This window comes from Phyllosticta citriasiana (assembly GCF_038021145.1).
Source record: "Phyllosticta citriasiana strain CBS 120426 chromosome Unknown IWZ02scaffold_9, whole genome shotgun sequence".
Taxonomy (NCBI): domain Eukaryota; kingdom Fungi; phylum Ascomycota; class Dothideomycetes; order Botryosphaeriales; family Phyllostictaceae; genus Phyllosticta; species Phyllosticta citriasiana.
Window position 1 is genome coordinate 1457086 of NW_027117286.1, and position 13496 is coordinate 1470581.

General features: G+C 54.6%; 4 protein-coding genes across 4 annotated transcripts; 3 read left to right on the forward strand and 1 right to left on the reverse strand.

Annotated features, from left to right (window-relative positions):
* Nucleotides 1-292: 292 nt before the first annotated feature.
* Nucleotides 293-1306, reverse strand: IWZ02DRAFT_483381 (uncharacterized protein; the record flags this gene model as incomplete). Its single annotated transcript, XM_066769166.1, has 1 exon — nucleotides 293-1306. The coding sequence occupies one exon, from the start codon at nucleotides 1304-1306 to the stop codon at nucleotides 293-295; it is 1014 nt and encodes a 337-aa protein (XP_066621432.1).
* Nucleotides 1307-2745: 1439 nt separating this feature from the next.
* Nucleotides 2746-6001, forward strand: IWZ02DRAFT_381005 (chitin synthase-domain-containing protein; the record flags this gene model as incomplete). The annotated part of the gene is made up of 2 exons (XM_066765138.1): nucleotides 2746-4663; nucleotides 4716-6001. The coding sequence occupies 2 exons, from the start codon at nucleotides 2746-2748 to the stop codon at nucleotides 5999-6001; spliced, it is 3204 nt and encodes a 1067-aa protein (XP_066621433.1).
* Nucleotides 6002-8807: 2806 nt separating this feature from the next.
* IWZ02DRAFT_492186 (uncharacterized protein) lies at nucleotides 8808-9396 on the forward strand (the record flags this gene model as incomplete). Its single annotated transcript, XM_066769820.1, has 2 exons — nucleotides 8808-8890; nucleotides 8949-9396. The coding sequence occupies 2 exons, from the start codon at nucleotides 8808-8810 to the stop codon at nucleotides 9394-9396; spliced, it is 531 nt and encodes a 176-aa protein (XP_066621434.1).
* A 433-nt stretch (nucleotides 9397-9829) lies between these two features.
* On the forward strand, nucleotides 9830-12353 carry IWZ02DRAFT_318531 (uncharacterized protein). The gene is made up of 3 exons (XM_066764171.1): nucleotides 9830-9970; nucleotides 10141-12172; nucleotides 12235-12353. The coding sequence occupies exons 2-3, from the start codon at nucleotides 10216-10218 to the stop codon at nucleotides 12312-12314; spliced, it is 2037 nt and encodes a 678-aa protein (XP_066621435.1). The 5' UTR covers nucleotides 9830-9970; nucleotides 10141-10215; the 3' UTR covers nucleotides 12315-12353.
* Nucleotides 12354-13496: the final 1143 nt, after the last annotated feature.

Genomic DNA, 13496 nt, shown 5'->3' on the forward strand with positions numbered 1-13496 from the left:
GATTTCTGTGGTGCGTGTTGGAACACCATCTTTCGATGTGACGATGTGAGTTTATACCTGACATATGTAGCCAGTTCTCTTCAAGAACAGCACTACGTCATATCTTCCTGATGAGGATAACGTCAGTGGCAGCTCGAGCTTTGACACTACCAGACACCGTTGCTCTAGGTTTACCAAAGTACAAACTGCAACGACGAAACATTGCGCTTGCGAGCTACCGTACAAAAAAAGATGCTTCCAGAGGGTGTGGACTCAGCCAAAACTCCTCTGCGTCGAGTCGTATTAGCTCACGTCAGGGATGTCTCTCCAACCTCTCTTCCAACTCTTCATCTATGCCCTCATCATCGATGTTACTGCTGAACTCAATCTTTTCTTCATCGCTGTCGCACAGACTGATTTGGCCGCCCCTCTGGACGACCCTTCTCTCAAAAATCGCTCCCGCAACCAAAAGCACAATGACCAAAGCCCCAAAGACCAGCCATCGAGCCATCTGATCCGACAGCGTTTTGCAATCGCATTGCGGCTGCAGCCACGCCCGGTTGTCGTGGAAGAGCTTTCTTTCCAGAAGGGGCGGCATTTTCGGCTCTGATGTTTCCGTGCGGAAGTCGTTGACGTCCTGTAACTCCCACCAGACTATCTCAGTCTGAAGGTCGGCGTGGTGGAGTAGGTACACAAGAGCCACGGGGATGTTGATGATATTACCCGGATCGGGTCCGTTTGCGAAGCAAAGGCCGTTGATATAGGAGACTTGGGTAATGTTCCAGTCGAAGCGGTTGGGTATGCTGATTGCCTTGACCATTCCCGGGACCTCCACGGGAAAGTAGTTGGCGTCGCCGAATAGGTATTTATCCACGGTGAGTGAAGATGGCCCAATGATGTTGACACTTGGGGTAAAGGGAGTATCTCCGATGAGGGGTCCGGGAGGGTAAAGTATTGCGTAATTGCCAGGCTTTTGAGGTCTTGCAACGTGCCACCTAAATTCTTGGGAGGCCTTGACGGAGACAATGAGGTCGTAAATCTGCCATTGATCAGCAGCGAACGTGAACCGCAGTGGGGTCCTTTGTACCAGTGCTGTGTCGTTTGTATTCCACTTGTCGCCATCCACTGCTTCATCAAGCGGACAGTTCGGGCAGTTCACTTTTAGGACCAAGCGATCTGATCCGACAATGCTTCCTAGTCCAGGATTGAAATCAGGGTCTGGAGTTCTTCTGGGCCCTCTGACATGACGTGACGAAAGACAGACAGGCAAAGATCGGACGGATGGTACAAAAAAGGGAAAAAGAACAATGACGAAGCTTTGTAGCATCACTCGGGTTATTGTTGAAGAACGGTGATATGCATCAAAGCAAAGCGGAGAAGGAAGAGCAAGTTTCTCATGGGTCAATGTCCTCCTTCCCGAAAAGTGTTTCGGGACGGCTTTTGCGATGGAAACGCGAAACAGACAAGGAAGGAGTTTCGACAGTGACAAACACTCAAAATCAAAGGCCAAATTCTTCTCGCGGACTTAGTGATGACTCTCTGGAAGGCTGGAAAGCTAGGTTTTGAAGCTCTCAGGCTAAAAATTTGGCCAGGAACGACACCGTGTGCTATTTAACAAATTATCGCAGGCCTTTTCGTACGACCGGAGCAGGCTTATCTATGGTGTCGGCCCTTTGAAGCCAGAGCGATTAGCATCGAGAGGCGTCGGCCTGAACTGGTTCCTTACATGGATGCTTATCCCTTTCTTGAGATCAGCCAAACGTACAAGCCGACAACTGTCGAGTGCTGATATGAGTGATGATCCGTGAGATTTGGCGCGAGGAGTGCGCGACTCGGGCAGTAATGTACAGGTAGCTTACAATCCACAAATAAAGGATGACCAGCCCCCAGAAATGTCGAGGCTGGCTCAAAGCAAATCAGACGGGCGGATGTTTGGCCGTGGACGGACATCCAAAAAGTCGGCTTGTTGGCGGCGACGATGGAAAAGCGGCAGCCGAGCCACAAGACTGGTGATGGTTGAAAATTCGATGATAATGAAGTGGAAAACAAAAAAAGCGACATTGAGGACGAATCCCAATTTCACGACGCGAGGGCGGTTGGTGTTGATGCAGGGGACCAAGAAAGGGTTGATGACAGCTCAGGAACCGGCAGGGGTCCTCGGGTTGAGGGGCGGGCCTGTGCTATCGATAGGGCGTCCCTGACTCGTCCCTTTGGCAACGCCATGTTTACTACCAGGAAGGCTGCATGTCCCAGCCACCCTCCAGCCGCCGTCTATACCTCTGCATCCACACGACAACCACCTGGCAATTTTTTACTTTGTCGCCTTGCAACCTTCCATCACCGCTTCTCAATTTCTTCCCGCTAGTACTCAGTCTTTTCTGCGCCTCTGCGAGGACCACCATTGCACCCAGTCGCCCGATACCCCACAAACGTCGCAGCGATCCCCCACAGTGCTGCTGCAAATCATCCGCATTCCGGCGACACTGTCCACATTCCGCGCAGAGCTGCGCACTCGTTTTGCTCATGGACCCTCATCAGTCTTCTTCGGGCTACGGTGCCCCTCCAGGCTATTACGATGACGAAGAGCGATATCCTCGCGCACAGAACCAAGGCGGCGCAACCATGCGTCTGTTGACTCATGGCGACGACCTCGAAGAGTTTCCAGCGTCAGTAAACCCCAACCCTTCAGCGACGCTTCCACCTGAAGCTATTAGTTTTGCTCCACCCTCTCATTCCTCGCCTCACGGTCCTACCGGCTACCCGGACATGGAACCCGAGACGGCGGCGAATGATGGTATCAACCATGCCCCAGCAACTTCGCATGCCGAAGATGCCATTGCCGACTTTCTTCGCGAAGTTGAAGAGTCCTTGTCTACAACTCAAGCCCCTCAACCCGCTGAGCCCGCTGAACCAAAATCTGCTTTCAAACGCGGCACCGACAAAATCAAAAAGACCGTCAAGCTCAAGACTCGCGTCAAGCGCAGACCTGTCGACCAAGAAGACTCACCAGATCCCGCTGATAGGCCGTCTCCCGTCCAGCCCACCTACCAATCCTCGACCACCGACCTCCCATTCCCCGGCAGCTCGTCAATTCTGGATGACGCCCCGCAAATGCCTCCACCTGAAATGGACGACGCATATATGCCATGGAGGACTGCAAGCCCATTGCGCTCCACCTCGCCGACCAGACCTTGGTCACCGACCCGCCCCACCGACTGGCCCCGTCCGCCCGCCTCCAATGCCGGCTTTGAGCCAGTGGACATCAATGGCAGCCCGCGTCCAGGAACTCCATCTCGCTATTCGGGCGGCGCCAGGCGTCCGCTACCTCCACAGCCGCTCTTCCCCCGAAGGCCAGGCTCTTCAGACTCCAAGGGAAGCGAGGCTACCATCAACATAGACGGCGAAGACGATGTCTTTGGTCCCGATGACGACGAAAAGAGGCCCGAACTCCACAGCGTGGACTCGTTCAACAGCCACTCGACATTTACCGACGAATTTTACGGCGAGAAGCACATAGGCCCTGCTCCGGCCGGCCGGCAAGAGCGTCGCGGAGCTCGCGAAGCCAGGATGGAGAAGCGTGAAGTCCGCCTTGTCAACGGCGAACTCATTCTTGAGTGCAAGATTCCGACCACTCTTTACAGTTTTCTCCCCCGCAAAGATGGCACCGAATTTACGCACATGCGGTACACGGCCGTGACTTGTGACCCCGATGATTTCGTTGACAGAGGCTACAAGGTGCGCCAAAACTTTGGCCCGACGGAGCGAGAGACGGAGCTCTTCATTGCCATCACTATGTACAACGAAAACGAGATTGACTTTACGCGCACCATGCATGGTGTCATGAGGAACATTTCCCACTTCTGCTCCCGCGCAAAGAGTCGGACATGGGGCAAAGACGGTTGGCAGAAGATTGTTGTGTGCATCATTTCTGATGGTCGCTCAAAAGTACACCCCAGGGTCCTCGACGCCTTGGCAGCCATGGGATGCTACCAAGAAGGCATTGCAAAAAATACTGTCAACGACAAGGAGGTCACTGCTCACGTGTACGAGTACACGACCCAGGTATCTCTCGACGCCGACCTCAAGTTCAAAGGCGCAGAAAAGGGCATCGTCCCGTGCCAGATCATCTTCTGCCTCAAGGAAAAGAATGCAAAGAAGCTCAACTCGCACCGTTGGTTTTTCAACGCCTTTGGCCGCGCGCTGAACCCCAACATTTGCATCCTGCTTGATGTCGGCACCAAACCAGGACCCAAATCGCTGTATTACCTGTGGAAAGCATTCGACACGGACTCCAACGTTGCTGGTGCCGCTGGAGAAATCAAGGCAGGTAAGGGAAAGGGGTGGCTCGGCTTGTTAAACCCGCTGGTGGCGTCGCAAAACTTTGAGTACAAAATGTCGAATATCCTGGACAAGCCACTGGAGTCGGTTTTTGGATACATTACCGTGTTGCCCGGTGCTCTGAGCGCGTACCGTTATCATGCACTCCAAAACGATGAGACAGGACATGGACCTTTGAGCCAGTATTTCAAGGGCGAAACACTTCACGGACAGGACGCCGATGTGTTTACCGCAAACATGTACCTGGCTGAGGATCGCATCTTATGTTGGGAGCTTGTGGCCAAAAGGAATGAGCGCTGGGTCCTCAAGTACGTCAAGCGCGCCACGGGAGAGACTGACGTGCCAGGTGAGTAGCAGACCAGAAGCCGGTGCATAGGAAACAACTGACACTTTCCCAGACGCTGTACCAGAGTTCATCTCCCAAAGACGTCGCTGGCTCAACGGTGCCTTCTTCGCTGCCGTCTACTCGCTCCTCCACTTCAAGCAAATCTGGGTCACGGACCACACGCTATGGCGAAAGATTCTCCTGCACATTGAATTCATGTACCAATTTGTCAGCCTGCTCTTTACGTACTTTTCGCTGGCTAATTTTTATCTCACCTTCTACTTCATCGCCGGATCGCTATCGGACCCGAAGCTGGACCCCTTTGGACACAACATTGGCAAAGTCATCTTCGTGGTGCTGCGGTACGCGTGCGTACTGCTCATCTGCACGCAGTTCATCCTGTCCATGGGCAATCGACCTCAAGGCGCCAAAAAGATGTTCCTCTTCAGCATGATCGTATACGGCGTCATCATGGTGTACACGACATTCGCATCGCTCTACATTGTCGTGATGCAAGTCAAGGACCCATCGACGACGTTTACGCTGGGCAACAACATCTTCACCAACATGATTGTGTCGACGGCGTCGACCATCGGCCTCTACTTCCTCATGTCGTTCCTGTACCTGGACCCGTGGCACATGTTCACTAGCTCGGCCCAGTACTTTGCGCTGCTCCCCAGCTACATTTGCACGCTGCAGGTCTACGCCTTCTGCAATGCGCACGATGTCACCTGGGGCACCAAGGGCGACAACGTAGCCAAGACAGATCTGGGCAGCGCGCGCGGCAGCGCGACAGCCGGCGTCGTCGAGCTCGAAATCCCGTCCGACCAGCTCGACATCGACTCGTGCTACGACGAAGCGCTGCGCAACCTGCGCGACCGCATCGAAGTGGCGGCGCCGGGACTGTCGGAGAGCCAAGCACAGGAAGACTACTACCGCGCAGTGCGCACGTACATGGTGGTGGTATGGCTAATCGCTAACGCGATCCTGGCCATGGCCGTCTCCGAGGCGTACCCCGTCGGCGACGTCGGGGCCAATTTCTACCTCAAGTTCATCCTGTGGAGCGTGGCGGCAGTGGCGCTTTTCCGCGCGCTGGGCTCGGGCGCCTTTGCAGTCATCAACATCATCCAGAGCGTCGCTGAGAGCAAGATGCGCTGGGGCATGCGCTGGGGCTCGAGCAATGGCGATAGTGTTGGTGGTAGCTCAGCTAATGCGTCGTCCAAGCGCTGGAGTGGTGGCAGTTATGCTAGTTATCGCAGGCGCAACCGCTGGTTTGGTTGGGCGAGGGCGCCGGTGGAGGCTGTTGGGAGCGCGGGCACGTGGGTGGGTGACCGGACGAAGCGCGTTTTTCGCCGTTGATGGTTGCATGGATGGCTTGGGAGCTCGTGTGAGTGTGCTGGACACCGGGCTGTTTGTTGATGGACTGCGGGAGATATTGGGTGTGTGGAAGTGTTTGATCTGCGCCTCAGTGGTTGCATACATGCATGCATGCATGCATGCGGGGAAGACGAGCACAACGCCGGGAAACTTTTGCATTGGAAAGAGAGGGAGGAAGAACGGAAGATTTGGCTACCTTCGTAGCAAGTGGTTGGCGATTGGTTGACAGCAGTGAGCGAGTTGGTTGCATATGGAGGGAGGAGGGACAGGCAGATGGACAGAGAGATGGACAGACAGGCGGACAGGTAATCAGGCGGCGGGCGGCGCTCTGGTGTCTCTTTTTCCTCCTTCTTTCTTTCTTTCCTTTTCTCTTATCCCATCAATCATCGCCATCATGAACAGCATTTTCATCACCATCATCATTAGCACGATTCTCCATTCTTGGATCCTCTTTTCCTCATTCCTCTTTCTTTTTCTCGTACTTATCTTATCCTGCCTCTCCCATCACGTCACTCTCCTCATATCATGTATGTGTATACGATACCTGCCTACCTACCTCCTTAGCAGCAGCAGCAGCAGCTCCACTATATCTACCTCATGCCATAATCCCTCCATGCTTCCTTGTGCAGTGACTACTTACTTGCCTCTGCGTGTCGTCTTTCGAAAAGGTACTTGCTGACTTGTCCTATGATACTGTGTTATACTGTAGTAGTTTACGCACAGCTGCGTCGTGCAGGCTGAACTAAGATGGCATCGCGTGCATGACGGACGGATAGCTCGTCTCGTCTTACCTTGGTTTGCCTTGCCTCGTCTCGCGCCGCTTGTCGCTGCGCATCGTACTGTCTATGGTTTTTCCTACCACACTCTCCACTCCACTTCCCTCGACGCCTGGGTGGGCTTCATCGAAGAGGTCGTCGTACTCGGTACGCACATTTCACCTTCTCATTCGCCATTAACGCCAACGCCACTGCTCTCCCTCTCCCTCTCCCTCTCTTTCTTCTGTCTATGCCACAAAAATTGAGACTAAATGGGTGATTTTGAACCGCTCCCTTGATTTCTTATTTCTCTTGTTCCTTATTTCTAACCGGGACCTACCTTCCCTAGGTGTGACGCCATGCGGTGAGATAAGCCTTTGTTAGATGTGGGACATGTATGGGGTTTGGTGTGCGTATGTTAGCGCGCGTAAGTGAGCAGATAGGGAGGCTAGACTCGGTTGAGTTGACGACGCGTGGGTTCTTGCGTGCTATGTGTGCATGTGTGTGTGGCCTGAGGATGTTGCCGAGCAGGCAGGCAGGCAGGCAGGCAGGCAGGCAGGCAGACAGACAGGTAGGCGTTCAACAGCAAGTGAAGACGGGATGATCGAATTGCGTGGAGCGCAACCAACGGTGATTATCGTCGCCTTGAGGTACTGGTCAGGTCAGTCAGTACATAGGTACTGTTTTACCTGTGCTTGACGCATGCGCGAGCAGTTGCTTGCTTGCTTGCTCTTGCGCGTTGGTCACACAACAGTTGCTACCTAGTACTGCAAAGAGGAGGCGGCACTTTACAGCCATACCCACATATGTGTGGATGTATTGTAGGTACGTGAGTGAGCGCAACTAGAGACAGCATGCCTCACCAGGCGGGTTACAAGTGCTGCAGCGCTGGGCAAAAAGCTCAGCGCGCCGCGACTTTGTTTCTTCTCGCACTGTGATAGCGGTGATGGTTTACCCCCCTGTAGATCTCGGCTTGCCAACTCGTTCGATGCCGGAGCCTCATCTCGGACGGAGAGGAGAGGGGAGGGGGTGCGCGTGGATGTGTATTGCGATGATGGGAACAGTGCTTTATGCGGCTTCTTAAACAAGACAGCCAGGCCGCCCACTACCCGTTCCTTTTTTTCTGCTGCGCGAGAAAGCCGGACCGTGGTGTCTCTTTTTTCGTTCGATGAGCTACTTAGCCCCGTCGATCCGTGGCTGCGGTCTACCCCTAGTAACTCTTGTCTATCGTGCGCATACTTTTGTACCTGCATGGGTTCACGAGCCAAACACCGGTAATCTTTCCTCCAATGTTGAATTCGTGCCTGTCTGGCTGCCTGTGCCCTTTCGACTTCTCCACACCCGTTGTCGGCCAATCTCTTCACCATCACCGTCTTCCTCCTCTCGCTATCATGGGTCATTGTCCTTACAAGAGTCATGGTGAGATGGCGCATACGGAGTTTTGGCGTTAATGATGTTTTAATGTGTGTTGGGCTCGTACGTGCCTTCTTTCCCCCGCCTTTTGGCGTCTTCACTGGCCTTGGTGGCCGACTTGTGCGCCTTCAGGTGTTTCACATGCTGACGTACCAGGCTGTAATATCGATGACGTGCTATTGGAGTAGGGGATTACATGTACCCTAAGAATGTGACTTCACAGACAGACACCATTAGCGTTGCAAAGGTGAGAGTACAGTTGGAATTGGTCGCCGTCAGCTGTTTCGCGTCGGGAGAAGAAGAGAATGATGATTCGGCAATAGAGCTTCTTCTTCTTCCAATTCTTCTACGTGCTGGGCACCATTCCAATCAAGACCAGCATCTGCATCACGCTCCTTCGAATCTCCTACAGAGCCATTCACCGCCTGGCGCTCTACCTGGCCGTATTCCTGACTGTTCTTGGTGCGCTGTAGTCGGACATTGCGATCCTGGTCGATTGCAAGCCAGTATCTGCGTCCTGGGACGCGTCAAAAGGTCGTTGCCATGGGCCAAGCATGCTACTCACGGCTTTTCATGTCCTGTCGGCCACATCGATAGCGAGCAACTGGGTTTGTGCCGTCATGCCGGTTTTCTTGCTGTGGCGCGTGCGGATGATGAAGGGCGTCAAGGTTTCTCTGGTCCTCGTTCTAGCACTAGGCGCACTGTAAGTCAACCTGCCCCACTTGGTCTCAGTAAACACTCCGCTGATGGCTTCAAACCAGAGCAAGTACCGCGACAATCATACGCCTTGCAAACGTCGTATACTACGAGCGCCACCCCGAGGAATTCTTGAAGCGACTGGGAGCCGGGGCAATGTGGTCGAGTTTTGAGTCGGGCGTGGGATTGACGGCTGGATCGCTCCCAACGCTCCGACCACTCCTGAAGCGGCTCCCTGGCTGCAATAGCGGCGTGGCCGAGTTGACGGCAACGGATGAGAGTGGCAGGACGAGTAGAGGATTGCGACGAATTCCCTCGCTCAAGCTGGACGAGCTGCGGCACACGTCGACCACACACACCAACTGCACAGCTTGCGAAGCAGCAAACGAGACGCACGACCACAAAAGCACAGCGCATGAGCACGTAACCCAGTGTGAGGATGAGATGCACATTCGGCTCGAGACGCAGGTACACGTTGAAAGCGACAGGGCGTTCTCAAGAGGACGAAGATGAGGGGTCGGGGGCAACCTAGCGTGTACGACATCATGATGGCAATGCAAAAGCGGACGAGGATTGACAAGATAACTATTCGAGGTATCAGTAAAAGGGCCTTTTGGTGGCCTGGTGCTCATACCCTGGTCATCCATCACGTGTGGCGATGGCGGACGAGCCGTACAGTAGTAGATGGTTTCATGGCGGCCAGATGGAGCCAACCTAAGCTCTGACGGGCTGTCGCGATGGTGCTGCAGTCGGGATTGGTGCTGGATCGGAGAGGAACATCAGCCCATCAGTCGATTGAGAGCGGGAATTGCTGAGGAGCTGGTGTAGATACGTTCCCACTGCATGTGCATCGCAAGAGTGGATCCCCGGTTCTCTCCCCACACACAGACGTGCACCCGGCCGACCCCGCGGACTCACGCCAATCGCCCGCCCCGCCGCCCGTCTGCTCTTGTACCACTCACTCACTGCCTGCTCCCTTCCTCCTCATCCTCTTCCTTCACCCTTGTCCTTTCAGCCTCATTGTCTCTTCACTCTTCCGCCGCCCGTCGACCTCGCCGTCTCTCTTCAACCTCTAAACTCATTCCTGGTACGTGCTGCTCGCCTGCAGGGATCCAAGCTCCACCCTGCATCCCCGCATTCTACCTGCCCGTACCCTATTGCCGCCTTGGGCTCACACCACCACGGCTCACTTGTTGCTCCCAACCACCCTCTGCACGTCTACCAACTTTCAAACCACTGACCGCAGTTGATCAACAGTTCTCGCGCGAGCTTGGTTCTCTGTCTGACACATGATCCCGACCACTTCCTCGTCATTGTACCTCTGTCGCAGCAATGTTCCCGCATAGGACCAACAAAGGCGTTGTCAAGAACGCTCTGTCAGGAACGTCGCAACCATCCGCACACGCCCGCAGCATCGGTGGGTGGGGCAGGAACCGTTGGCCGAGATGGAGGGCAGACCCATTCGACGAAGAGTGGCGGCATTTCGAGCAGCGCATGGAGCGCTTCCGGCAAGAGATAGACAAGGACCCGTACGAGGCCATTTTTGGCTGGTCGAACCGTATGCGCCAGGGCGAGTCGCCGTCACCAGGACTGCGTCCTTGCCGCCGGTCATCGCCGGTGACTGATGCGCCTGCCGAGTCTAGCCACGAGGCGGGCCAAAACCAATCATTACCAACCAGGGATGGACAAGATGCGCCGATTCCAACTCAGCAAGCCTCAGCATATGTGTCACCAATCCAGTCTACAACATCATCTCCAAACAAGAGTGCTTCCAACTTCGAATATGATCCCATCAGTGGTCGCATGGTTGAAAAGGCTCCCCAAGAGGATGCGCCACAGGCAGAAACAGAGACTCGTACCAATCAAGTGACGTCAGAATCCGCTACACCAAGTCAGGAGTCTACCTCAGCTGCAGCAGACTCCCGCGACGAGACGTGTGCTTCGTACGATGCGTCCAAAGCTTACCGCGACCCTCGTGATGACGCATTGAAGGCCTTTGATGCCAAGCAAAAGAAGCAAACAATCACACGATTGGATGACTGGTACGCACGACAAGGCTTGGATCCCCCTCCTCCGAAAGAAAATGTCACAAAGAGGCGGTCCGTGAACGCACCGTGGACCAAGCCACAACACAACCCGGCAAAGCCATTCACTCCTGCCGAGTCAGTCGATACTCCATTTGGCCCCATTTCAAGGAACACGTTGCCCGAGGATGACATTGATCTGTTGACTGCCGAGGATATCAGGTCTCGTATGAGGAGGATAGGGAGGGTTCCATACCAAGAGCGCTCACCTGCCCAGAAAAGACAGGAACAGCTTCATCAGGAATTCACAAAGATCCAGAATTCAGACTCGTTTGTCGACGAGGATGGCAGTAAGATAGAAGCACCAGTATCTAATCCTCCTCGGGGCTTTGCAAGACGGCTTGAGAAAACAACCGAGGATCAGAGGAACCAGGCGAAATCAGAGGCGGTGTCAGAACTGGAAACTGCTCCATCACGGCACTTGAAGTCAGGGCGTCGGCCAAGTGTCGACGACGGATATTCACACGAGCCAATCGGACTACAAACCTCCTACCAGCGGGAAAAGGCAGCTGGCCGTGACCTCGCCGCCGAGATAGCTGCAAAGGAAGAGATGGAGCAGTTTGACGACGGGTATTCGCGGAGACCTACTGGTCTGCAAACATCTTTCGAAAGAGAGCGCAGGTCAGGGAAATCTCTTGAGGATGAACTGCAGGCAAGAACTGAGCCCGGCAGCCAACCGAGAGAAGATGGATATTCCAAAACCCCTATGGGTCTCGAGACGTCTTACCAACGTGAGATTGAATCGGGCAAGAGCCTGGAGGACGAAATCAGGGCAAGGACTCAATCCGAATCCATGCCAGATGACGGCTACTCCAAGGATCCTACAGGCCTGCAGTCATCTTACGCGCGCGAAATGGAAGCTGTTCGGAAGGGCGAGAAGAAATCGCTCGCCGAGGAACTTCAAGAAGCACCAACTGGTGCTGGTTCTTACTCCGATGTATGTACATCCAAGATGGAGTTTTTCGCCACTCCCAAGTCAATTGAGCAACGGCGCAAAGATGCGTCCCCTGACGTTGCCAAGGATTGGTATGGCTACTCTCTGCAACCACTGGGTCTAGAGACGTCGTACGAGCGGGAGCTTGAAGATTGCAAGAATGGCAAGCGCAAGACTTTGGAACAAGAGCTGAAAGAACGATACTCGGCAACGCAAAAAGAGGTGTCAACTGGCGCGCATGATTCCAAAGCTTCATCACGCGAGGAGCGAGGTGTTTTGAACAACATCAATGGGCTCCTTTCAGATGCTGCCCTGTCCAGAACACTCCGCGAGGTGTACGAGAAACATTACGGCAAGATTACCTACGATCATCGTCAACCGTTGACTCCGTTGCCGGCTTCTGCCCAGCCTGAAAATGAAGGACGTGTGGACGAGAGTATTCATCAGAGCCTTGTTGAACACGAAGCCAAAAACCCAGACAAATACAAGTTCAAGCCGGACAATCTCGAAGCTGAATTGGCCGCTCAAAACCCGATCCCTGAGAAGCACGATCCACCAACAGAGGCTCGCGAAGAGAACTTTCCGCATCCTGTGTCTTCGGTCCAGGGAGGCACAGATGCCTCATCGGAAGCAGCGTCCGCCTCGAATGAGAGCAGCTCAAAGGGTCAGGTCCGCTACTACAAGCTGCTGGCCTACGACCGCAGTGCGCGGACGGTTGAGACATCAGAGACGACGTCTACCGTTCGGTCATCTGGCGAGACGCCCATCTCGCTCAGCGTCGCCCTCTCCAAACTTGCAAACCCTGTAAAGTTTCTGCCTCATCTCAAGCAGCTCGGCAAGGAAGGATACGAGCCAGTCGCCAGCACCGGCAACTTGCTCGTCCTCCGCCTTCGCGAAGGTCACCCATCTCCTTCCGAATCTGTCCGTGCTAAGCCCCTACGTGCCAATCCCGTCGACGGCACAACCATCCCCCTACCCCCTACGCCCACGACCATGAGTCCGACGGGCTACGTCAACCTGGATCCTGTCGTCGACCAAGACAGCCGCAGCGAGGCGTTCGATTCGGCCTTGCAAAACAGGTCTGCGTCGGACCCCGCGAGCTGGCCCAGCAGATCTTTCGGCAACGTCGACCGTCACCACCGCGGCAGCAGCGGCAAAAAGGTGCGGCGCACCGAGGCCGTCTTCACCGGCCAGCAGCGGGCAAGGGCCGAGCAGGAGAAGCATAATCGCCGCCAAGGCGTGCGGACTGTCTTGACGACGCTCATCTGGGCGACGGCCACGTGCTACATTGCTGGCGTCGCGGGCGAGGTTGCCAAGGGGTATTAAATAAACAGGCTTTTGGTCTACGTGATTGTTGGTGCGGGACGGGATTTCGATGACCGCTACGCATGGACGGGTACGGGCTTTGGGTTTGACGGCGTTTCCCTTGTGTCTGTAAGTACGGCGTCAACTGCGTCCTTGGTTTTGCCAATTTTACTCTTTTTGCAAGGGTCGGTTGGACGAGTGTGGATTGACGGGATGGGGATGGACGACCATCGGGTTTGGAGCGGTTTTGTTGCCATTCAACTATCTCACTATCTTCACTCTCAGTCAGA

Bases quoted from the DNA above. Each gene is read 5' to 3' on its own strand.
- IWZ02DRAFT_318531 (XM_066764171.1), top strand. From the start codon at position 10,216: ATGTTCCCGCATAGGACCAACAAAGGCGTTGTCAAGAACGCTCTGTCA. The intron at 12,173-12,234 runs GTGTTTTGAACA...ACACTCCGCGAG, and splicing joins TTCATCACGCGAGGAGCGAG to GTGTACGAGAAACATTACGG.